The 25,803-nt window shown below is 40.9% G+C and overlaps 1 protein-coding gene across 1 annotated transcript; it reads left to right on the top strand.

The window, feature by feature from the left end:
- Window positions 1-32: 32 nt before the first annotated feature.
- LOC139455298 (large ribosomal subunit protein mL50-like) lies at window positions 33-5,614 on the top strand. The gene is made up of 4 exons (XM_071236851.1): window positions 33-110; window positions 1,493-1,623; window positions 2,629-2,767; window positions 3,919-5,614. Exons 1-4 carry the CDS (start codon window positions 33-35, stop codon window positions 4,210-4,212), a joined length of 642 nt encoding a protein of 213 aa, XP_071092952.1. The 3' UTR covers window positions 4,213-5,614.
- The last annotated feature ends 20,189 nt before the right edge of the window (window positions 5,615-25,803 follow it).

The raw sequence follows: 25,803 nt of genomic DNA, 5'->3' as shown, positions 1-25,803 counted from the left end.
TCTATGAGTTAAGTTTTAAGTACTCTTCAAAGATGGCAGCCCCCATAGGGATCATGTTGAGACCTTTTGCATCGAGTTATGGGCTATTGCTTTCGAAATACACTGTTCCGGTAAGGTTTAATTAATGCACATTATTTATGGTTAAAGTCTATGTCATTTTCTGTACCGAGGTTATACGAGTTATCGGGTCCTCATCATAGATTACCATCGCAACACACCTGACTATCTGTTCTCTGACACAACGGTTTCGACTTAGTACATGGAACAATCGGTAACGACAAGTTTGTCAAATTCCGTCGTGCATTTCTCCCGTCTTGGGCAACAATGCGTTGTACCGGGCACAGTGAGTGAGTTTGTTAGTTTTAACGCCGCTTTTAACATTGTTCAAGTTATATCACGGCGTGTCAGCTTAATGTGGGAGGAAAGCCCGAAGTGATGCAGGTTTCAGACGTTTACCACTTCGGTGAAACCCACGAGCACGGATATGGTGCTGACAAACCTTGAAACATAATCGGGGGCGAACCAGGATTCGAACCCACAATCATAGGTTTCTGGCGTGTCAAAGGGGCGCAACTCTGCACAGCGAATCGCGGTGCCTTAGACGACTGGGCCACCTCTGCCCCCGTACCGGGCACAGCTTCACGATACTTAGGGTTAGTTGTGCGGTAGTTTAATATCCGAGCAAGCGCCCTGATTAACGATCCTAACACAGATCCTAACATGGTAACATGGTGTATATGATAATATTCCTTATTGGAAAAATAACACCCCTATATCTATATATGTACAGAGGTTTGTGATTGTTTTCTATACAGATATATTATGTTGTACACACTATCATCGAATTCCTGTGGATCCTAAGGGTTAAGCACAATAGCTTCAACCTAGCATTAACGTGAGTTCAATTTTCCAAGCGGTGCTAATTGAATTCCAAAAAAAATGCACCTAGTCAAGTGCATTTCTCCCTCACGGAGATATTGGCAACAAACAATCGCGTGCTGATGACTTGGTAAATGAGCAATAATTATTTGTATTTGTGATAGCGCCCGTGCTACCATGGTATAGTGATTGCTAATTGGATTAACTCATTAGCTTAGCCTCAAGCTGGCAATGTGAATTTGATCCTCAATGTGACACTAACTGAAATCTGGAAAAAGTCTGCATGATAAAGGTCACTAGTCCCTTGTCTTATGAAAAATAGTGCTTATCAAACAATTCACTAATCAGACTGTCTGAGCATCTCTTTAAGACTGAAAACTTGAATGTGTTTGGATAATAATTCAGAATAATAATTGAGGCAAAAAACTTCAGTAGCCAGAAAGGCTAGTAGACTAAACATTACTAAGTCACAGCAAGTGACTGAAAATTAATTAGCCTGAAAATGAGCTAGTAAGTAGATTTCCACTAGCTTTACAAGTTGCAGGCTAACGTTAGTTTCTGGTGCTTATTGACATGTTCAGTCGTACATTTTTTTAAATTTGATATGTTTCAGGTCGTGTCTCAAAGCAGGTCATTATTCTGGCGTAAGAAGAACAAGGAAGTTGAAGAGGGAAAAGTTAGAAAACGAGTGAATTTTGATGGTCCAACTACCACTGATCGTGTCCAGTCACTGAAGAAGAAAACGTAATGCGACAGTTGTATTCAGTGCAGGGTCCACAATCCCAATTTACATTAGCAACAACTAACATTGTGCTTAGAATACCTTAAACAGGATTCAGTGCTATAAAGTTGAAGGTTGATAAGAGTGATAACCATGATAACCACGTAATGGACTCACGGCAATTGTACACTGAAACATTTGTCATATTGTTAATTGTTTGAGACCTTAGAACAAGGACATCATTGGCATCATTGAAATGATTAATGGTAAAACTGACGTCTTCAATCTTTGATGTAAACCACTGTAATATCTTGGTACTATTATTAAGCTTACTTACATGAGAAGGGTAGAACTGGGTACTAGGTGTTCATGGTGTAATATTTTTTATGTAAAAAGGCTTTCCTAAGATCATCATTTAAAACAACGTTTAAAATGTTAGTGATGAGGCTGTTTATGACTCCTTGACATCAGATATGCCCTACTCTATGCCTGGACATTGAGCAAACCCTGCCATTGCCTGACAATGCATAAAACAGACTGCTGCAAGGCTATGACACATGTGCGCAAATGTTATTCAGTGAGAAACAGTACAGTCGTGCTTGTTCTATGAACACTGATTGGCCTGAACACTTGTTGGCTTCCCTCTCGCTTAAACCAGACCTTAGCTGGATTTATTCCTTGAAGATGGAGACTACTGTGCATAGTGTCTGTTTAAGTGTTCGAAACAGACATTGGCCAGAGGCCGACAGATTTGTTCTCGGGCTGATAGTTTTAAATTTCAGCAGGCCCTGACAGCCTGCAGTTTATTGTAGTAATTATTTATTAAGCATTATTTAAGTAATGTGATAAACATAACATTCATATTTGTAAACAGTAGGATTAGACCTTTCAAATGGTGTATGACATGTAATCCCAAAGATGTTTTACAAGCTGTATGTATTCAGGGGTGTTGGTTGATTGTGGTGTCAACAAGACTTAAAGTAGTGAAGATGCGTGCTGATGTGGTCATCTTGACATTCATGTTGCAGGTCAGTGAGGACAAACAAGGCCTATGATCCTCCCAGAGACCTGGAGGAGAGGTTGGAGCAGCTCGTCAGTCAGGTGTGCGGGGACAGTGTGGGGGAGTGGAGGCAGGTCAACCTGGCTGACAGGAGGGTCAAGTTCAAGGTGAGCTTTAATGAGATGGTTGTGTGCTGCCAAGGGTCTTTCTTTGATGTTGTTTGGAGTCCAGTGAAAAGAGACTGTTTTAATTGGTTGTTGTTGAAATCACCACCTGTGATTTTACTAAAGATTACTACACAGAGTTTGTTGACAGGGATTATTCTTGCATGGACAGCTCCAAATTCTCTTAGCACACCCTATTTGTGTCAAAGGTCAAAGGTCAAGGTCAAGGTCACAAGATAGAACAAAATTATTATTAAACATTGTATATACTTTCACTAGAATGCCGCCTTGATTTGAAAAAGATTTGTTAAGATTAATCAGAGGTCAAGGTCAACAGTTTGTAACTATGGTTATATCATTGTCTGTTTATGAGCCATGGTTCCCTCAGAAGGCATGGATCTTTATTTTTACATGTGTATTCAGAAATTATATCACCTCAAACATCAAGTGCGTTTAAGGTATAGGTCAAGATCACATTACAGGAAATTTTCAACAGAAGTTGTATCATATTTTGTGATGTATAGTTATTACCTACAATGGTCTAAATCTCCATGCATCTGGGAAATTCTTTTGTGTTGAGAAGATCAAAGGTCGAGATCATGAACTCGAAAAAATCTCACTCAAAAGCTTGTGGGTACACTTTCCCAAAAGTATTAATGCATGTATCATTAAATTTGGTACCTTCTCCGGCATGGGGCACTACTTTGACAGGGTTTTGGTCAAATATGGTTAAAGACCAAGGTCAGCATTCAACTATTTGCAGAGTTGCATCCCTCAGTCATGCCAGAAACCAATTAACGTGTGTTGCTTTTCTCCCTCATCACGCTAGTATGTCATGGCAGGACTGAAGTACTGTGGCACTCAATCAAACTCCCTCACAAAAAGGGCATGCTTTCTCCTCAACAAAGGGACATAACTGTGGATGTCTTATCATCCTGGAATACTGCTGCCTACTGTTATTTAGTAACCATAGTAACAGACACAGTGAAACCTTGTTACCAAAACGTGTATACATAATATGGCTGAAATATTGCTGAGTGTTGCATTAAACAACAAAACGTGTATACATTATGTGGCTGAAAGACTGCCGAGTGTTACCTTACACTACAAACAAACACAATGACAAGATGATGACAACCTCTGTTGTGTTGCAGCTGCTGACGAGGCTGATGAGGGATCTGGACCACACCGTTCCCAACCTGGCATTGGATGGCATGGCCACGATGGATGACGTCCTCGCCTACTTCTCCACACCCGTCCGAAACACAGCTGCTTACAATGACCTGGCGAAGCTGGACTTGCCCAAAAACTTGCACATTCAATTGGAGCCTTTACGATTTGACAAAGACACGGATACAATGTTCGGTGGAAAGACTGCCTTCCCTCATAGGCCAACAATAGTGTCTAGTTTGCGTTACAAACACAAGTATGGCAAGGAGAAGAACTAGTGATGTGATGTGTGCTGGTTGTGTATGTTATGTCTGATGTCAGAGAGGAGAGCTTAGTGCTATTGGGACAAGGCCACCTGTAGGGCAACATGAACATATTCTACCAAGTGAGCTTTTGGATACGAGATCAAATTTGAAAAAAATCTTTTCAATCTGACCAGAGGCTATTGCCCAAAAGGTCAGCAGAGGTTCTGCGAGATATAAGGGTTGGTTGGTTAGTCAACAGAAAATACTACATGTTGGTTTCTGAAAAATATGTACATAGGAGAAAATTGCTGTCAAAAACTGAACATTTTGCTTGATTTTTGCACATTTGACCGTTTATTATTTTTCTTATGACATTTATTTTCATGTCTTTCGATAACTAGTATAATGATCAATAATTGTACATAATTTTGTTTTATTATTTTCACAAATAACGCTTGTAGAGACATTTTTGTGCAACATGCAGAAATCCATGGTCCACTGACAGGCCGTCACGCATACGAGTGACCCCCTCTCAGGTGGTCACTTGTACGCGAGACGGGAGAGCCGTCTCGCGTACACGTTACGTCCTCTACTGGTCAAGTGGTGAGTGCTCCCCTGAGTTTGATTCAGATGGTTTCAGATGTGTCCTGTTAACATCATAAGATATTATTTCAGGATTGATGAAAGCTACAGAGAATCTATCCTGTTCACACTTCAAAATTCCAACCATTCATTGGCTTCTATTACACACCACTGCAAGAAACTAATGTGACGTTATGGTGCCAATGGCTTTAGAAGTAGATGAATATGTTATATATCCCATATTTAGTTTCACCATTTTCTATGGGCATGGGTGTCCCCCACGGCCACCACAGTTTTCTGTGCAGAGCTGCGTCTCTTGGGCACACCAGAAACCTATGATTGTGGGTTCGAATTCAGGTTCGCCCCGATTATGTTTCTAGGTTTGTCAGCACCATACCCGTGCTCATGGGTTTCACCAGAGTTGTAGGACCTGCATCACTTCAAGTTGTCATTTTTAATTAAGGTGACACGCCGTGATATAACTTGAATACTTACAAAGCAGCATTAAACCCAAATCACTCTCTCACCTGTTCCTAAACACATGGAGACGTTGTTGAAAACATCAGCCAATTCTCTTTTGTTCATGTTGTTGCACATTCATTACATTGTGAAACATTGTGAAAGTAAGAGAAGTTACCTCCCTTGTCTCCTGGTTTCCCCCCTACCCTACTGTGTGACTGTCTACTCTCTGCAGGTCAGCGTGTGACTTCGGACCTCAGTCGTCATAATCTTGTTGAATGGTTGCTTAAGATTTGTATCCCATACATATTGACTGTAATATCAGACTTGGAAACAAGAGATTTGTTTGTTCTCTTTTGATGATCATTATCAACCCGAGATTTGATATCGTGAGCATGGTAAGAGTGTTTGATTTAGTTTGTCAGAATGTGCATGGCAGACCAGGATGTTTTTTCAGCAAAAGTATTGGTTAAGAAATTTGGGAATGACAATTCTGATTTCAATACAAACTGACCAAAAGCACTAATGTTAACATAAAGAAAAGATAGTTTAGCATGTTTAGTTTGTTCGTATTTGCCAGACTGCTCCATCCTTGGTGGAGTTTGTCAGGCTCGCTGACTTGTATGATGCATGTCATCGATCCCAATTGCGTGGATTGATGCTCATGATATCAATCACTAGATTGTCTGGTCCAGACTCGATTATTTACAGACTGCCATCATATAGCTGGACTATTGCTGAGTGTGGCCTTAGACAACAAACAAACAAACAAACTGACTGACCTGAGCAATGTCATGCCAAGTAATTTGAACGAACCTATTTAATTAGGTAGTGAAAATCTTTTAGCCATGATCATGCCGTCCACCTGCCTATATCAAAGCCTAGTGGAAACAAAGACTTTGATAAAAAAAAGGCTCAGGGAGGTGGATTGTATCACAAAAGTGTTGATTTGGTTGAAGTATGTGAGACCACCTCTTTGGTCCAGTGGATAGAGTGTCTGCCCGGAGAGCCGAGGGTTGGTAATTTCCCCCATAACCAAAAGACATTAAAAGATGGAACTTGTTGTTTCACCGCCTGGCACTTGGAATTAATGGGATAAAAAAAGTCTGTGAAATGAAGGTCAGTATACTGTGTCAGAGTTGAACTGAGGCATGGAATCTCAGTGGACTATCACTATAAAATCGGCATTAGACTACTACAAGCAACTATGTAGAAGGCAGAATGCATGCAGGCACGTCATTACATACGTCTACTATCTTGAATGCCATGTTAAACCTCATTTCACCACGCCAACAATATGTGACCTGTCTGATCGTGTGTGACTATCTCCGTCATCAAGCTGACGTGCATTCAATAAGCCGTTTGGTGCCGACGCACCAGTGAGCGCTAGCTAGCACTTTCTAGCGCCTCCGCTCATACAGAGGAGGAGGCACGCCGAGGGACCAAGATGGCGGACTTGGACAAATGCGGGGCCTGTGAACATTACATTTTCGACATGGAACAACTTGTTAGACATACACGCACTCGGTGGTGAAGTTTGATACAACCACGTTAGTGATTACATTTATTGGAAGATTTGTCACTTGTTAAAACCAGGAAAACCCAAAAGCTGCATTTTGAAGCCTCTCGCAGCACGGAGTATTTTTCCTTGCAACCCATGCTAATTTCAGTACAGAAAAATCCTTTTCATGTGTCTGTTTGTGAAAAAGATACATGTATAATAAAATTTGGTATGAAGTTGTAGTTTTGTCCTAATAACACTCATATGATTTCTTTTTGTAAACAATTGACATTTATTATTATTATGCGATATAAACCTTCACTTGTCGAAACTCAAAGAAAACGTAAATTCAGATATTTTCATAGGTTTCTGTCGTCTCTAAAATAAATCTAAAAAATTGCGATTTGTTCTTTATAATGCATTCTACAATATTCCAGCAATATCAGGGCGGCCTGTAAATAATCGATTTTGTCCCTGACAACTTTACCAGTGGTTGATTTGGACAACGTCCCATGCCGTCGGGGCATTCGTGACCAACTTGTGTTATTCGGGGACAAGTAGGTTACGGAAAGGGGTAAGTGGTGACGAATGGCCGTCGGGGTACAATGAAACACAATCTACCAAGTCACCGATCCATTTAGTTGAATCTTACAACATGCATACAAACGGATATAACGAACTGTTACAAAATCCACGATTTATCTCCTCTATATTATCATATAAAATTTACGTACATAACGAACTCTGTACAGCGAACTACCGGATATTGCGAACTGATATCTCGACAAGCCCATCTGCCACAAATTAGTGACTTGTACAGCGAAGTGGGAAATCTCACTCAGTGGCAAGTGTCACTGACAGTTGGCTGTACGTAATCAGCGGCAAATCGACGCAATCACAGTCTATATTTTGATTTTCCTATGTTAAATAGGGGCGGTCGGGTAGCCTAGTGTTTAAAGCGTTCGCTCGTCACGCCGAAGACCCGGGTTCGATTCCCGACATGGGTACAATGTGTGAAGCCCATTTCTGGTGTCCCCCGCCGTGATATTGCTGGAATATTGCTAAAAGCGGCGTAAAACCATACTCACTCACTCACTTGGTTAAATAAGTCGGTAGTATTACATGAGTTCGGTCCGACGTATATCACAATAATGCCATAAAATAAAGTTGTGTGGTCTAATCGGTGACCGTCTAACAAACGGTAATTTTATTGTATCTTTATTCTAAACAATAAAACTTCACATACATAATGTTCAACAATATTGCTAAAATCAATCTTTGACGCCATTTTGAAAACCGCGCCCTCTGCCGGCGGCAGTTGATACATCGTTCGATTGCACCCGAACGTCCGCGGAGAGCGCAAAGTAAGCGCTCAGAAAGCGCCTCGGCCTATTGAACGCGTGCCTGATATGTCATGATATAACTGAAATACTTCAAATCCAGTCGCTCTTACAAGGTGCTAATTATCCATGAACCACCTTGACATCTTGTGTCCCTATCATAATGTCAACCTACAGGGAATCATCAATGATTACATTCCCTGAAAGTGTCTCTGAGTGACTTGGTCTTAGCACGAACTTTCGGAACATTTCCATGTGGTTAAGGTTGATGTAAATCTAATTTGATCCTTTTAAAAATACTTTTGCTAAATTTACAATAGACTCGTCCCTAAATCAAGCAAGAATTTGTACCCCAAACTACCTGCCCTTCTTCCATTACCAGTTTGCAGGACACCTTGAGGTAGCTTGAATATTATCGACGAGTGGGAGTTGTTTATTTCTTATAGGTGAGGTGAGGTGAAATTGGGTTTCACGTCGCGTCCAAGATTACTGCACTAATATAGCGACGTGCATGCACGTGTGTGTGTGTGTGGCTGCTTGTACTAGTCTGGACTAATGCCGATTTATAGTGCTAGCACACTGAGATACCATGCCGCAGTTTAACATGAATACCCCACTCAGACACAGTATACTGACTCTGACTGTCTTTTGGTATGACGCGGCCGGGGACCGAACCCCGGACCTTCCGCTCCCGGGCAGACGCTCTACCACTAGACCACGGAGGCAGTCTTATTTCTTATATGAGATATCAATCTTTTCTACAGCCTTTTTAAGGATGTCCATAAATTGTACAAGCTTTAAAACCATTTAACCGTATTTAAAAGATGATGACTCCCAGAATACAATCCGACCTCGGCAATGTCGGACAAGTCCATTTTATGTACAGGGGAGTTAAGTTTGGTATTCTCTCAATTTTCACTTCGATTATCGGCACCTTTTCTCCTAATACTGACTGTCATATCTCTCTCACTTTTGGATGCGATCGTTCGGCCATTGCGTTCGTTTGTGGTACCCAAACTCTCCGCTCTCAAAAATAACGTCGTCCAATATACGAAGTCATCAAGTTGCGAGCGCATGTTCGATTCTATAGAAATGACGTCATGCTCGAACAATGTTTTATCATGAAATAAACCACGCTTCGTTCTTTATTGTTTTTTGTTATTTACCTACTTATATTGAAGATTTTACGTGCGCTTTCCGACTGCAGCGTATTTCGCACACGGGTCCGGCCAGGCCATTTAACGTGTTTCCGAAAAGGGGGAAAAGTTGTTTGGCAATCCAGTAGGGGTGTTTTAGTGGTTGCTTATATAGAATTTTGGAAATTTTGAGATTTGGAAAAAATGCCATGAGGGTTTGGGAGCTGAGTATGGAAGTTTGTTAGTTTGATTATGTGGTTTGGTTTTGGTAGTTTATTGGGGTTTTAAATGCGATTTATTAGTCCTTGTTTTGATTAAGTATACGCCTAAGGCTTTGAATTTTTCTATTTTACTTTGTGAGTTTAGGATTGCTTCTAGAGTAACAGCCTTATTTAGATTTAGGGTGGTTTGTAGTGTAGTTCGGTGTGTTAGGTAGTGGGTGCAGTGTATGAGTGCGTGTTCTGGGGTTTCTTGTTGTTTGCAATGTGGGCAGGTTCCTCTTGCGTGTTTTTGGTTTTTTTATTTTGAGGTTGTTATTTAGGTTGGTATGTCCTGTTTGGAGTTTAGTGATTACTCTGTCGACTTTTTTGGACGGATGTAGAATTTTTGGTTTGGTTAGGGGTTTTTTTAGAACTTTTTTTATTTGGCTATTTGAGTTAAAATATAAGTTATGCCATTTTTGGGTCATTTTTTGTTTGTTGACACTTTTAATTTCTGATTTGGAGATGGGTAGGTTTAAGTTTATTTCTGGGATTTTAAGGGATAGTTTAGCTGCCTTATCGGCGTTTTCATTGCCGTATATTCCTACGTGGGCGGGTATCCAAATGAATACTATTTGTTTGCCTGCCTTAGTTAAATCGTTTGAGCTTTTTAGTATTTGATTTATTAGTTCAGGGCGGTTTTTGGAGTTTTTATTTTGGAGGGCTTGTAGTCCACTGAGCGAGTCGGTAAGTATAAGAATTTTTTGTTGTTTTTTCGATTGTTGATTATGAAGTGCGTGAATATTGATTGATTGTTTGGGAGTCGGTAGGATTGTGTGGCTTTAGTCGGTTGTGTAATGTGGACTCCGAAACCTGTGTGTTTGGAGATCGGATCTGAGGATCCGTCTGTGTAAATTTGACGCCAATTTGGCCAATTTTCATGTATGTATGCTAGTGTGGTGTTTTTTGCGATGTTTGGGTCGGTTTGTTTATTTATTGTGCTAGCTAGTGTTATGTCTATTTGGGGTGTTTTAAGTTTTGGGGTGAAGATATTTGATTTTTTACAGTTTTGTTTAAGATTGTTTATTTGGTGTTCATTTAAGTAATTGGTTATTCTTTGGGATATTGGAGTAAGTAGAGGGTGTTTTCGAGCTAGGGCTTGGGTTTTGGGGCTGATATTTTTGTTTATTAGGTTTTTGATTAGGGGATTGGATTGAGACGCGGCCCAGAAATTTAGGGTTAATTGTTCCCTACGTAGATTTAGTGGCATTTCTCCTGTTAAGGCCTGAAGTGAAGTGTAGGAGGTGCCATGTTGAGTGTGTGTTATTAGTTTTAGAGCCTGATATTGGATTGAGTCTAGTTTTTTGCGTAGGGATTAGTTTATGTGATTCATCGCGTAGCTGTCTCATATTAGACAATACTCACTAACTCGCCAACACATCCTCTTACGACGGAGCAATATACTCCTGGTGTGTAGGCAGTAATACGGCTGAAGTTTTGATGGGGATATTTTCACTTACTTACTTACTTACTTACTTACTTTGGAGATTTAACGTGCGCTTTCCGACTGATGCGTATTTCGCATCATATTTTCACAAAACTGATTCTCATTATATGTCAAGATACCATTCAATTTAAATACTAGTATACACTTATCCCCATCAAAAGGTGGGAGTAACAATTACTAAAATAAGTACATTCCATAACATTCACAGCAGTCAATAAAGAGTAAGCTGGGTGTGGGGACTGTAGGCCTAGAACAAGCATAACGAGTTTTATATGAATGTAACAGCAATTATTGACGGGCTTGTCATACTGGAAGACCTTTGTCAAGCAATTTGTACCAACCCAGGAAAGCGATTCTTCATTTCCAGTCATGAATTAATAATGTTGACTAAACATGGCATGTGGGCTGTATGTAGATGAAAACAAACACTTGCTACGGAAACGATAAATCTTCAGTAACAGTGATAATTGCTGATGTGAAAGCGTCAATTAGCACGACACGCCAGAGAGGTGTGAACATTTATCCTGCACTGCTGATTATGTAATACTCTCTACCTTGTTGTCCAGGCGATGTGAAGGCGGGTGTCCCGGCAGTTTGAGAGTGAATGCCATCTGTGGGGAGTTATACTCTGCTATTTAGAGAGACTATTTGTGAGGGTTTAATAGCGGTTCGTTACTCTGCTGGACATTTAGTTTCTAAGTGGCGAAAGAAGGTACACGCGGAATACGGCTGGTGAACAGCTGGTTTAGAGGAACCCTTGGTACCAGTCTGATCGGTGTATCGCAGGTGAGATTTATATTTGCTACAAGGTCATTGGTTCAGTATTTGTGTTAATGGTGGTACTGTGGACGTGGAATGGCATCTGCCAATCATAATTCTCATAAGTCACACTAATTTATTACTGACATTGTTATACTCGGCTGAATCTCCGTGTGGATCTCGGGGCGGTGGGGTAGCCCAGTGGTTAAAGCGCTTGCTCGTCACGCCGGAGACCCGGGTTCGATTCCCCGCATGGGTACAATGGGTGAAGCCAATTTCTGGTGTCCCCAGCCGTGATATTGTTTAACGCCGCACTCAGCAATATTGGAGCTATATGACGGCGCTCGGCATTAAGGACTTACTGTCCAAAGGGTGGGGTATGCATGGTATACTGCAGCATGGTATCTCAGTGTGCTAGCACTATAAATCGGCATCAGTCCGGACTAGTACAAGCAGTCATGCACGTCGCTGTATAAGTGCAACAATTTTGGATGCGACGTTACACCCAACTTCTCACCTCACCACGTCGCCATTAAAGGCTGGGTTTGGGGATTAATTCCTGCCCCAAACGAGGCAAATTGGCATGTAAATAAAGTTCTGTTCTGGTGTCGGATTGTGTAATGTATACATTAAATGGCATTCTTCCCAATCCGTACTGTATAATCAGCCTCAGTGATCTGTTTGCAGTCTTGGCTATTTCTTGTAGCCGACTTAAGTGAACATTTACCTGTCCCAGGTTAGAGATTAAGTCATGTCGTATTTGTCGGTGAATTATGAAAATAAAGGTTATCTACTTGGTTTGTGGAGAGGATGAGTATGTGAATTATTAAATACATACTCACAAGTTAATTATTACAATTGGATAACAATTGACATGTCTTTGCATGTGTTTGTGACGGGTGCCACCGGAGGGACAGGATACGCTCATCTTTTCGCTAAAATCATCACAGTTTGATAGTGATTCATAAACACATGCTCACATGGTCGGAATCGTACTATCGACTCTGCTTTATGCAGAGATTTCTATTGCATATGGAAAGGATTTTGTAACTTTATTTACGGGTGCGATGGAGTAACCAATTGGTAAAACATTCCCTCTTCACGCGGAAGACCTGGCTTCGATTCCCCACATTGGTACAATGTGTGAAGCCCATTTCTGGTGTCCCCGCCGTGATATTGCTGGAATATTGCTAAAAGCGGCGTAAAACCATACTCGCTCACTCACATGTGGTTATGTGGCAGTTCAGTAAAAATGGGGACTTCTGATCCAATTCTTTACTTACAAATTGAAGCACAGAGGGTTCCCGGTCAGAATTATAGCTGTCCAATATCCCTGTTGCTAGTCGTGTGGGGATTAGCTGGCCAATACCCATGTTGCTGGTCGTGTGGGGATTAGCTGGCCAATACCCTTGTTGCTGGTCGTGTGGGGATTAGCTGGCCAATACCCATGTTGCTGGTCGTGTGGGGATTAGCTGGCCAATATCTCTGTGGCTGGTCGTGTGGGGATTAGCTTGCCACAATGGGCGATGTGTTTGGCCCGACGGCGTGAATTGTTGCTCGTGCTACTTACCCCCTTTGTGCTGGCACAGATTCGACGTTGTACTACCGCCCTGGTACAGGTAGATTTTTGAAGATTGCATCTTTAAACAAACTTCATTCACCCACTTGACTAGTAGCTGCGTGTTTCGGAATATATTTGGTAATGTGGGTAATAGAGAGAAAAAAAACAGTACTGATTTAGAAGCTAGTTTTTCTCTTCAAGCAATACAACGAAGCTATGGAAGGGCTATGTATATTACTGAAGACGAATATACGTCTTTGAAACAAGTCAGAATTTGATAGGGATAATGAGTGAGTGAGTATGGTTTTACGCCGCTTTTAGCAATGTTCCGGCAATATCACGGCGGGGGACACCAGAAATGGGCTTCACACATTGTACCCATGTCGGGAATCGAACCCGGGTCTTCAGCGTGACGAGCGAACGCTTTAACCACCAGGCTACCCGACCGCCCCCATAATGTGGGTTAGGGTGGATCATCGTACTGAATTTGAACTTATGACTTCTTAAAATGAAGTTCCTTGGCAATAGTGAATTCTATTTGTAAGCTAACATCCCTCAGAAATCGGTCACTTTCAATCCGACCGCCTCCGTGGTCTTGTGGTAGATCGTCCGCCCGGAGAGCGGAAGGTCCGGGGTTCGATCCCCGGCTGCATCATACGAAAAGACATTAAAAGATGGTACTTGTTGTTACCCTGTCTGGCGGTGGTCACAAATGGGCTAAAACAAGGACTGGTCGGCTCGGAGTCAGTATACTGTGTCTGAGTGGGGTATTCATGTTAAACTGCGGCATGGTATCTCAGTGGGCTAGCACTATAAATCGGCATCAGTACAGGCAGCCACACACACAAGCTCACGCGTGCATTGTACGTTGCTATATAAGTGCAATAATCTTGGACACGACGTTAAACCCAATTTCACCTCACCTCACATTCAATCCCAACCTGAACACTACGAATATCCCTATCAAAAGGTGAGTAGTGTATTTGATAACGCTAACCTTAGCACTTATGTACAATCATGCACACAAGAAGGTACAAATGTGATGTGAATTCGTGTATCAAATTAGTCATCAAGTTTATATTTCAAAGTTGTCTTGGTGCTGCAGATAACAGTATTATCTTTTGAAAACACTGAGCATCATGTTTTCTGTTTTCTGGTTTTAAGCAAGCTGTGTTTAGTTTCGCCCTCGACATAAAATACATTCCTCGGTTGAAAGAAACGGTGATGTCGCCGGACAAATATTGATAATTTTTTACCAAATTTGGTTGTGGACAGTTAAAATACTGACAAGTTCGATTGGCTCAAGAACCGGTCAATAGTCTAGCGCCGTCAGCGGCAACACGGGGCCCACGAGACCAGGCCCCGACTGCAGAACGCATGGAGGAAATGTTTGTCTCTTTCGCCAGTTTTGTTTCAGCCGATCAGACATTCTTTTGGCCTAATTCATTCCCCATGGATCGTATGATAATGTTTATTGTGACTCGAAGGAGTTCGACGTAGCCGGTAAGTTCGTTTTACGATTCTGCGATTTTGACTTTTTAACTTGTGGTTTAAAAGAACGCGACGCTGTTTCTTTCATATCTTAATGTCAAACTGACCTGCTGCAAGACATTTTATCTTCAATACTGATTAACAAATCAATTCACGTAAAATTGTGAGATTTACATTAATGTTATGGTTTACGGTATTAGGTGTGTAATGATAAATATTAAAGTAACTAGAACTGTAGACGGTGTACTTGATGTACTACATACAACCTGTACCGTAACTATCCTAAAAAATGCCCACTGTACTGATCATGCGATCAGATAAAATTACGTGCAACAATTATTTATGTGATATACTTCTTACAAAGTAGCCAGATCATGTGGTCTGTCGAACGTTTTCGAGTCAGGTGAATAGAAAAGCAGTAACTTGTCATAAAAAGGTTAAAGGATGACGGTTACGCCTTTGTTTAATTGAGACTGGGTTTTGGTGTACGAGTAGATGTGTTCATGATGTTAGGACTATTGTGGTGTAAGTGATGGGGGTACTTGATAGAAAGACTGCCTCACCGAGAAATACTTCAAATTCCCCTCTATATACAATGACATAATGGGACGGTGGACAATATTTGATCCCTGCTATTTACGATAGGAAACAAGTCTGTTTTATTTTTTGTATTTTCCATGTGAGACGTTCCTTATTCCAATGCAGCTGAGTATGTTGCTGTCTGTGTGCTCGCCTGTTTGACATATAGACTCTCATTCTGTAAGAAGCGATTCAGCGCGTTTGAGGATCTTGACAAAATAGATAGGGGTCTAACGAGGGGAGAGGAGCCTTGGAGGGGAGAGGCAAGAGGGAGGGAGGAGGGGGGCGCTGAGCTGGATAACACAATGTCCGCTCTCCCGAGTTAGTGTTTGCATGCTTTTGTTGTCTGTGCACAACCAGACATGAAGTCACAGCGGGGAGGCATTCGGTTCACACGTAACTGTGGATATTGGAGCATTGTAGTGCACTCCTCTATACATCGGCATCTTGTCTCGGCGACAGGTTCACTTACCAGACTCGGAGGACTTTCGTGAGTGGCGGGTACGTTTATACAACGTGCGAGTTGGGGTCTGGCTTGGAAAAGGTAAACCATTCCGCGGTGAAAGTGCAAGCACGTTAATTACTGTATTTTAATTTAGGGTGGTTTTTAGCTGGTTATCAATGCCGATGTGATCTACGTTCTAGTCGAGGTGGTTATCAATGCCGATGTGATCTACGTTCTAGTCGAGGTGGTTTTCAGTACCGATGTGGTCTACGTTCTAGTCGAGGTGGTTATCATTACCGATGTGATCTACGTTCTAGTCGAGGTGGCTATCAATACCGATATGATCTACGTTCTAGTCGAGGTGGTTATCATTACCGATGTGATCTACGTTCTAGTCGAGGTGGCTATCAATACCAATGTGATCTACGTTCTAGTCGAGGTGGCTATCAATACCGATGTGATCTACGTTCTAGTCGAGGTGGTTATCAATGCCGATGTGATCTACGTTCTAGTCGAGGTGGTTATCAATACCGATGTGATCTACGTTCTAGTCGAGGTGGCTTTCAATACCGATTTGATCTACGTTCTAGTCGAGGTGGCTATCAATACCGATGTGATCTACGTTCTAGTCGGGGTGGTTATCAATACCGATATGATCTACGTTCTAGTCGAGGTAGTTATCAATACCGATGTCGCCGGCGTTCTAACACAAGTAAAGGGTGGGTATTGGGGTGGTTACAAGTACGGGTGTGACCTGCGTTCTAATATAGTGTTGATATTGGCGTGGTTGACAATACCGATGTTACCGGCGTTCTGATACATGTATAGGATAAATATTAGGATTGTTATCAATGCGGATGTGACCTGTGTTCAAATTTAGGGTGACTATCGAGGTGATTGTCAATGTGGATTTGATCTATTTTCTAGTATTGGGTATCTATGTAATATATTAAAAACAAAAGTTGTAGTTTAGGGGGATGTGTTAGCGAAAAATCTCAACTTTCTTTTTATTACGGATTAGAAAAAATAGAAGTTGTAGATAATTGTACATAATTTGGTATTAGTGTTCACAGGAACAGAAGGTTAATCACATTCATAAAAGGTTTACTTAATACCGCGACTAAGTCGATGTAGGTACTTCTAAATAGGGCACGTAATATTAATCTGCCGTTACTCATTACTGAAAGCTGTAGATATTTCCTTTTTCTCCACGTCTACGAATCTGAAATTTTTTGGATATGAAAAACTTGAGGTAATCGAAAGAAATCACCAAACCTTTTCAAATCTTGCTTTTTGACTTATCTAAGTCTTTTTCATTAACTGGAAGTAACTTATTTCCCTAGCAAGTTATCTAAAAGCATGTACATTTTTATGAAACTGCAATCTAATTTTAATTCTACTGATAACAATTGGTTACACTTTTATTAAAACAACTCTTCAAAATTGTGGATTATCATACATGATTAACAACCCCAGACATTACGTAAAACAATGACTTACCGCCACCACAGAGACGACTTGAAAAGACAAATATATACAAACATAGCTGAGTGGTATAAATATGTGCTTTGGTGCCACCGATTGGTGGTGTTTGGAGAATAAAATTATTTATATATTATTGTGGTCAGTGCGAATGTGACCTGTGTTTCAAGTAAGGGTGAAGATATCGAGGTGGTTATCTATGAGGATGTGACCTGTGTTCTAATAAAGGGTAGAGACTTTGTTCCCACGGAGGATAGATATCCGTCGGTTATCTGAGCTGAGGTTACCTAACCTGACCTGGCGGAATGTATCGTGTAGCCTTGGTTAACATGTTATTCATTATAACTGTTGGGTTTTGTTTAGACAGAGGACCCAACTTTCTGATACTCTTAATTACAAAATTTAATTATTTTTTGTCTGGCTGGAGTTATGTTTGGAATATATTTCAGAGCAATGCGTTTATAATTTATGCATTGCTAACTGATCTCTTATGGGTTTTATTTTCTTGAGCATGCTTGTTAGGGTTCGTCGATAAAGTTGTAAGAAATAATGACAATGATAATGCCAATTTTTTATTATTCTTAAAGTCAAGCGTCCCACGCAACGCATGCTTTATTTATATAATGTAATGGACACATGCGTTGGTTATTACACTGTTCTGTATTTCCATGGATATTGAACATATTTTACACAAATCAAGCATGAATAAATAATCTTTCTTATTGTTTGATGAACAATGGGATCTTATGTCCTGACAATAAATAATCTTAGAGGAAAACATGAAAAACGTGTATTATTATATTATGTTCTTCATCTTCTGAAACAGCGTATTTAACACAAAGAATATCATTAATATCTACTGTACTGAAACCTTGCTTAATGTATTATGCCCACTTTGAATCATTGCTGTTTAAAATAAGGATGATAATATGTATACATTAGACATGCACAGGTGTTTCATGTGTAACATGTTCTGTTGATACGGGTTTCACAGTGACCAGAAGCCATGTATATTGTATACTGTATATTGTATATTGTAAATTGTATATTGTATATTATGCATATGCACAATTATAATTTAATGGGTTAAAATAACGTTTTTTAGATTTTGACGTACAGTTTATTGAACATTTATCATTTTGAAATATATTTTTCCATTGAAACTATATTTAGGCCATATGTTTTTATTGTGACTTTGGCTCCCGTCGGTCGAATCCGTGAAACGAAAAATAAACAAAATGGCGCCTATGTATCAAGGACAGGATGCTGTTTCATTGTTGTATCAATAGGTGGCACCTGCTATATTCATAGGGATACATTTTTGTTAATTTCTTTTTGCTTTTGCTTGTCTTATAGTCGACAAAATGCCTGAAGCTATTTTGATGAAAATCTAGTCCCTTATTTGACTTCAGATTATGTGTTGTCGGTGATAACATTATTTCCACCTGTGTCAATGCATTGAACAAACATAGAACAAGGCTGTCAAACATTGACTGGAATAGTTCCAATTTATTTCATTCTGTTATTTTTAATATTTAAGAAAGGCATGAAAGTGTGTGCATGATGCTGAAGGCTAGACACCTGCATTGTCGCTATGACGACCATAGTAATTAGCAATTATCTAATTTGATTCCGTTACTGTGACTGGTGAACGCCGGTAGATGTAGGTTAATGTCGCGCCAGCGGGCAAGTCAACAGGCGAGACCACGTGTTGATGGGTGAGGCAACTACCCACCGACATACATGTCATTTTGAGTTATGCTGCATGTAACATTATATTAACACGTGTTGACAGCTGATCGTGAAGAAGTATGTCATACAGTGTATAGGTGCGTTGTCCAAAGGTGTGTACAAAAAAAACTTTTTACTAAAAAATTATTGAAATGTCGAGTATTCCGCATTTCGAGACAAGAGGTCCGTATGATCAACAGAATTTAGAGTTACATTGGCTTAAATGTTCCACAGGGGCATGTCTATTCAAACATATTATAGTCATGTCGACCTTTAAAATATATCGCGTTTTCCATATACAGGATCGTGCACCTGATAAAGGGGCAATTAGTAGCCCTGAAACGTCGCTGCAAAGAATAAAGAAGTTATCCATCAATAAAAGTCATGTATTCGGGTTATCCGTAATTGGAAATATACTACGAGTCGATATCAGACCACTATCGATGTATAAAACCGAAAGAAAAAGAAATGTTTCTTATCGTCGTACGGGTTGTGTTAAAGCAAGCGGACGATGCTTTTTTCCAAGTTGCGAATCCAGCTATTCCCATTTTTCCGCATTCTAGATTTAAGCTATCAGATGGGGTTATCATAGCAGGGCGGTGGCGTGTCCTGAGGTTAAAGCGTTCGCTCTTCACGTCGAAGACCCAGGTTCGATTTTCCAAATGGGTAAATGTACGAAGCCCATTTCTGGTGTCACCCGCCGTGATATTGCTTGAATATGGCTAAAACTGTATTCGATAACTCACTAGTGTACCGACCTGTGAAGATCCGGGGTAGAATAAGTCTCCAGATGCTTAGTCGTAAAAGGCGACTAACGGTCTTGGCTGGTCAGGCTCGCTGACTTGGTTGATGCATGTCATCGTATCCCAATTGCGGGGATCGATGCTCATTATGTCAATCACTGGATGATCTGATCCATACTCGATTATTTAAAGCCTGCCGTCATATAACTGGAATATTGCTGAGTGCGGCGTTAAAAAAAAATTAAAAAAATAAACACTTGTACAATGGCGTAAAAGAAAGATAATAAACAATTACAAACAATTTGAAAATTTTAAAGTTCATGGAATGTATCTTTAACATTTTCCTTGATGTAATTCAATACTCACTTATTTTAGTGTCTGTGATGGTCTTTTTTCATTCTCTGTTTGAAAACCATGTACACAAACATGAAGTTTAAAAAGGACTCGTTACCTTGCCGTTTCTTTTAGAATTTGGGATTGATGAGAATCATTTTTTGTAGCCTGAGGATTGACAGATACTTAGTGCATAAGGTCACTTCGTCTTTAATGATGTGTTGGGTCCTAGAGATAACGAGCTTGATAAGATATGAAGGCTTTATATGACTAGGAGTGGTAGAATGTCAACAGAAAAGTGAAGACATCTGGGGACCGTCAAAAATATCTCCTGTTCGAGCAACACGGAGTGGCGGATATTGGACCATATAGATAGGACAAGCATTATGTCCGGAGCACAAACTAACATCGCCTCATGTCATATATCGAGTTGATGCAGTTCGACTTAAGGTTTGTTTGTTTGTTTGTTTGTCCGTCTGTTTGTTTTTTAACGTCTCACTCAGAAATGTTCCAGCTATATGACGGCGGTCTGTAAATGATCGAGTCTGTGCCTGACAATCCAGTGACTGATATCATGAGCATCGACCCACGCAATTTGGATACGATGACATGCATCAACCAAGTCAGCGAAGCTTAACACCCGATCCCGTTAGTCGCCTCTCATGACAAGCATAGTCGCCTCTTTCAGCAAGCATGGGTTGCTGAAGACCTACTCTACCCCGGATCTTCACGGGTGTCGACTTCACAACACTTGATGATTGGTTTCTGCTGTTGCCATGCACGTACTTCATGGTTCAGTGGCTGGTAATTACTACCTATGACCCCTGTTTCTACCTGAAAGTGGATACCGAGTTGGGGTAGTCAAAATAGGAAAACTGATTGTCGTACCCTGCTGGCGACGGCTTGACTCATTAAACCGTTGAGAGTGTTGCCATTGCGTCAGCTACACGTGTCTGTTCCTAGTCAGCGCGGTATACTACGTTATATCCCATCTGTGCAATATGAGGTAAAGTTACTGTACGTGGGCGTTATCTAACTGGTTTTATAGGTCGTAACACATCCGCACTCTTCAGGGCGATACATCATCCCTGCAACTAGCAACAGTTCGACCTAGGTTAATCACTCTGTAATACGCAACATTAAAAACGACCCTTTCAATCAACGCTGAATGGAACCGTTGTTGTTCAAAAGTATGTTAATGGATTGGCATTTTTTAAACAAATGTAAATTGAGACAACTGAATATTGCTTGAAGCAGAAATGCATTTATAAGTTATTGCCTACGTATACACGAACCACACGTTTGTGGGTGTGGACAGACAATGTCGTACATTTATGTTTGAGACACTGAAGGTTCATCAGTTTGGGCCCATGTTTCTGCTGTCTCTGAAAGGATTACTGAACGCTTACAGTTCATCTGTAGTCTTACAGACCCTGATACAAATATATATCAAATACAGCCCATGCAAGTCTATAATGTTTGGCAAGTCTTGATTACTGCAGTATCAATGAAAAATGACGAGAGTAACTGGGCTCCCTTTTATTATATTTTTATTAAGATACCTGAACAACTGTTTTTTCTGTACGATATTCATTTCAGGGACTAGATGTTAGTCTAAGTTCATCTGTAATATGTCTCAAATACACCTTTTGCATATCAGAGTGAGTGAGTATGGTTTTATGCCGCTTTTAGCAATATTCCAGCAATATCACGGCGGGGGCACCAGAGCTTCACACATTGTACCCATGTCGGGAATCGAACCCGGGTCTTCGGCGTGACGAGCGAACGCTTTAACCATAGGCTACCCGACGCCCCTTGCATATCAGATCAACAGACATGACGACTGTAGTTGGTTTTGCGCATGTCTCAAATAGAGTGTGTGTGATGTGGCTGGTGCCTCTGTTGGCGGTATTTCGGATATTTGTCATGTCGCGTCAGCTGTGAGTGTGTGGAGAGAGCAGAAGGTCGGTGGTTCTATCTCTGCCGTGTTATACCAATTGTCACTCGGTATTTTGAAGATAAAACAAGGACTCGGGTCGGAGTATACAATCTCATTATTATCTCGCCACCGCTAAACAAAGATCTGAGGACATCCCATTACGGGTTTCGTCTGAACGACCTTTTGCGAACTTTGACCGACCAATGAAATGGCTAACAAGAAGCCGACATTAGCCAACCAGAAAGCAGCTTTCTCGAGCTTTACGACACCAGTTTAAAACGAGCGACTTCCATTTCAGCTTCGCCTGAAATATATGTTGACGCAGTTCTTGATTAAAAATTTGAAAATTGAACAAAAGAACATTCTGGAATGTCTAATATACTGGTCTAGATTGTATAGCAGTTCTTCCCACGTGATATGTAACGTCTCTTCCGTTCAAATGTTGATCCTACTGAAGCGAGAGTTGAATTTGACGGAATCAGTGGTACTGTCGTTCGGAATACCCCGTGTTAACCTTGTCGAGCTTGAATGATTAGAAAACACATTCCGACTGTCACTTTTCTGATCTGGTAGGCGACGCTCTGATTGGTCGGTTGAAAGGTCGTTTTGACGTGACCTGTAATGGGATGTCCTAAGGTGATTTTTTAGCGGTAGCGAGACATCGGGTTCATCACAAAGCAGACATATAGAAAAATCTTCTGTCACAGACTAAGACATGTACTGAAAATATTCAAGATAATTCAACATTAAGGAGATGTGTGTGTGTGTGTGTGTGGGCGGGTGGGGGGGGGGGGGGGGGGTGTGGGGGTGGGGGTGGGGGGGGGGGTGTGGGGGGGGGTCTTAAACTGCGGCATGGTGCTCGTGTGTGCTAGTACTACAAAACCAGTATTAGTCCGGACTAATACAAGCACGCACGCACGCCCTCACGCACACACGTGCATACACGTCGCCTTAGGAGTGCGATAATCTTGAACGCGACCAAAGGGGATAATAACATGGTGCAAGGACTGTGAGACGGTCGACCTTAACGAATATGGAGCTTCACCTATATGTTTAAAATAATGAAATGAGAAAGAGAAGTATTTAACAACAATGTTATCTGCATCCAAATGAAAATAAAATTAATTCATTAATGCAACGTACCAACGAGACAGCTCGTAACATTTTATTGTCAGGTCATTAAGAAATTTGTCACTGTAAACCCTACAACCGCTTTCGTTGCAGTATGTACCATGGGCCGGAAGCATGGCGGTATCACTTAAAGAAACATTTCATTAGGCCCGATCGTCTACACCCGCCTACCTGCTTATAGCAACTTCCTGAAAGTCATGCAGTCAAATCCCATCTTCCAAAGTCCACGTGACTACCTCCCTCTTTTTAAAATCACATACGAACCTACAATTCATGGAAAACGTAAAAATACTATTACAATACACATGTACGTTCGAAGTTTCACACAAACTGGACGGTCGGGTACCCTAGTGGTTAAAGCGTTCGCTCGTCACGCCGAAGGTTCGGTTCGATTCCCGACATGGGTACAATGTGTGAAGCCCAATTCCGGTGTCCCCCGCCGTGATATTGCTGGAATATTGCTAAAATATTGTAAAACCAAACTCTCTCACTCAATCAAATCAAAATTTGCCCCCCCCCCCCCCCCCCCTGTAATATATTATCCTTGATCCGGTTCTGTTATGACTGGCTTCAGCATGTTACTTGTGATACGGCTGTCCTCCTGGTGACTTACGTGTCTCTCCAGTGTTAACTTATCAGATTAACGCTGTTAGCCGGGAGTCAGGCGTTACATGACTGCCCTGCCACAAACCGGTCGTTGAGGGATTGTCGCGTGTGTGATAACACTTCATTATACTCCGGTCGGGACAAATCGGGTTAAAGTATTTCGTAAAGTAGTGTATTATGTATCACTTATTGCTACAATTACCTGTGACAGCAATATGTTTATAATCTTGTAGCGCTAACAACCGGAGCTGTGTTCGGTGAGCTCAGTCAAGTCAGTTAAAGTGTAGTGATTGAACGAGCAACATGCGTGAGTACTGCGTTTTTTGAGACACGATTTGAACATGCATGCACAATGCCAGTTAGAAAGTGGTCAAATGTAACAAATGTCATTTTTGAGGTAACACTTTCTTAGTAAAGTACAGATTCTAGTACCTTTCTGGGTTGAGTCCCTTCCAGGCTTAGAACCCGCACTAGTGTGTGGGACTCAACCCCCCCAAAAGTACTAGAATCTGTAATATGTGTTATATGATTGAAACAATGTTAGTTGTTTGCGGATTATTAAACCAGCTGAAATAAATAACCTTGCTTATAAACATACACTGACAACTGACTGTCAGGCTCATGTTTAGGACTGAGAGGTTGGTGTCTCTCTTCAAATAAGCCTGTAACAAGCTTATGAGGCCAACACCAGCTCATATCAAAATCAATGGGTTTTTTAATGTTTGTAGAAAACATGGTCAAGGGTAACTCTTTTTTGTAATATGTGAGATAATCAGTTATCTTAACAGTTTGTTGAGGGGAATACAGAAGTATGGAAGCCGTCAACCCAGATGATAGTGAAGGTTTATACCGCTGTTTGATCAAACTGAAGTCCTTATTTAGTTTTGGAGGAAGGCTTATTTATGCACGGGTGGCCCAGTCGTCTAAGGCACCGCGATTCGCTGAGCAGAGTTGCGTCCCTTGGGCACGCCAGACACCTATGATTGTGGGTTCGAATCCCGGTTAGCCCCGATTATGTTTCTAGGTTTGTCAGCCCCCTACCCGTGTTCGTGGGATTCACTACAGTGGTAAACGTCTGAGACCTGCATTACTTCGTGCTTTCCTCCCACATTAAGCTGACACGCCGTGATATAACTGGAATACTGTTAAATGCGGCGTTAAACTCAACTCACTCACTCATTCTGATCTATTCTGCATAGTCGTCCTTCCTTTCAATGTAAATCATTCTTTTCATAACCTTGCCCGTTCGTGTATATCATATTGAATCTTCATGATTATTTTTCATACAAGCAAGTTAACGCTTCAACCAAACAGAACTGTACATGTATGTCCTAATACCATAACTTGCAATATATGCCATGCATTGTACTATACATATTTCTTGAATATATGCATGGCATATATTTGGCACGGTATACGTATGGTATAAGCACGTATGTGTATGTACACTATAACGTAATTCCGACTGGTATATGCATATCATTTGTATGGTTTATATATCCTATACGTGGTGTAGGTTTAGTATGATTTAGTATATATGTATGATGGCACATGTATGATATAAGCATGCATATATATGGTATATGCATGGTATGTGTGTATGGTATATGCATGTATATAGGTGGTATATGCACTATGTACCAGTATACTGCCGGGCAAAGAAAGTAATCCCTCGCGTGTGTATCTCCAGGTGATGTGAGCTGATTGAGAGGGACAGGATATTCTATCGAGATTAGATTTTTTTATCTGAAGATATGCGCCTGATCTGTTTTAAGAAGTACACCTTGAAAAATGTTATTTTTGAGGCAGGCAACATCTTTTTTTCATCAGTTTGAAGCATAATTATTTTTTCCAAGCATTATCGGGGACAATGTATTTTATTCCGATAAAATCACAGCTCCCCCTCCCCCACCAATATGAAATGGTTGGTCCCTAAAGAGGCACTTTATTATTCGCCAGTAAATAATGGACCATGATTTTCACTCTCCATGTGAACACCTGAGTACATAAATCGCTCCAAGCCAATTAAACTCAAACGTCCATTTCCGTCACACCCTGCTGGGTGTTTGATATGAACGTAAATGTCAAGATCACAACAT

Source organism: Haliotis cracherodii, unplaced genomic scaffold, assembly GCF_022045235.1.
Source record: "Haliotis cracherodii isolate W230 unplaced genomic scaffold, xgHalCrac1.p SCAF_11, whole genome shotgun sequence".
Classification (NCBI taxonomy): domain Eukaryota; kingdom Metazoa; phylum Mollusca; class Gastropoda; order Lepetellida; family Haliotidae; genus Haliotis; species Haliotis cracherodii.
This window is presented reverse-complemented; position numbering and strand designations above follow the sequence as displayed.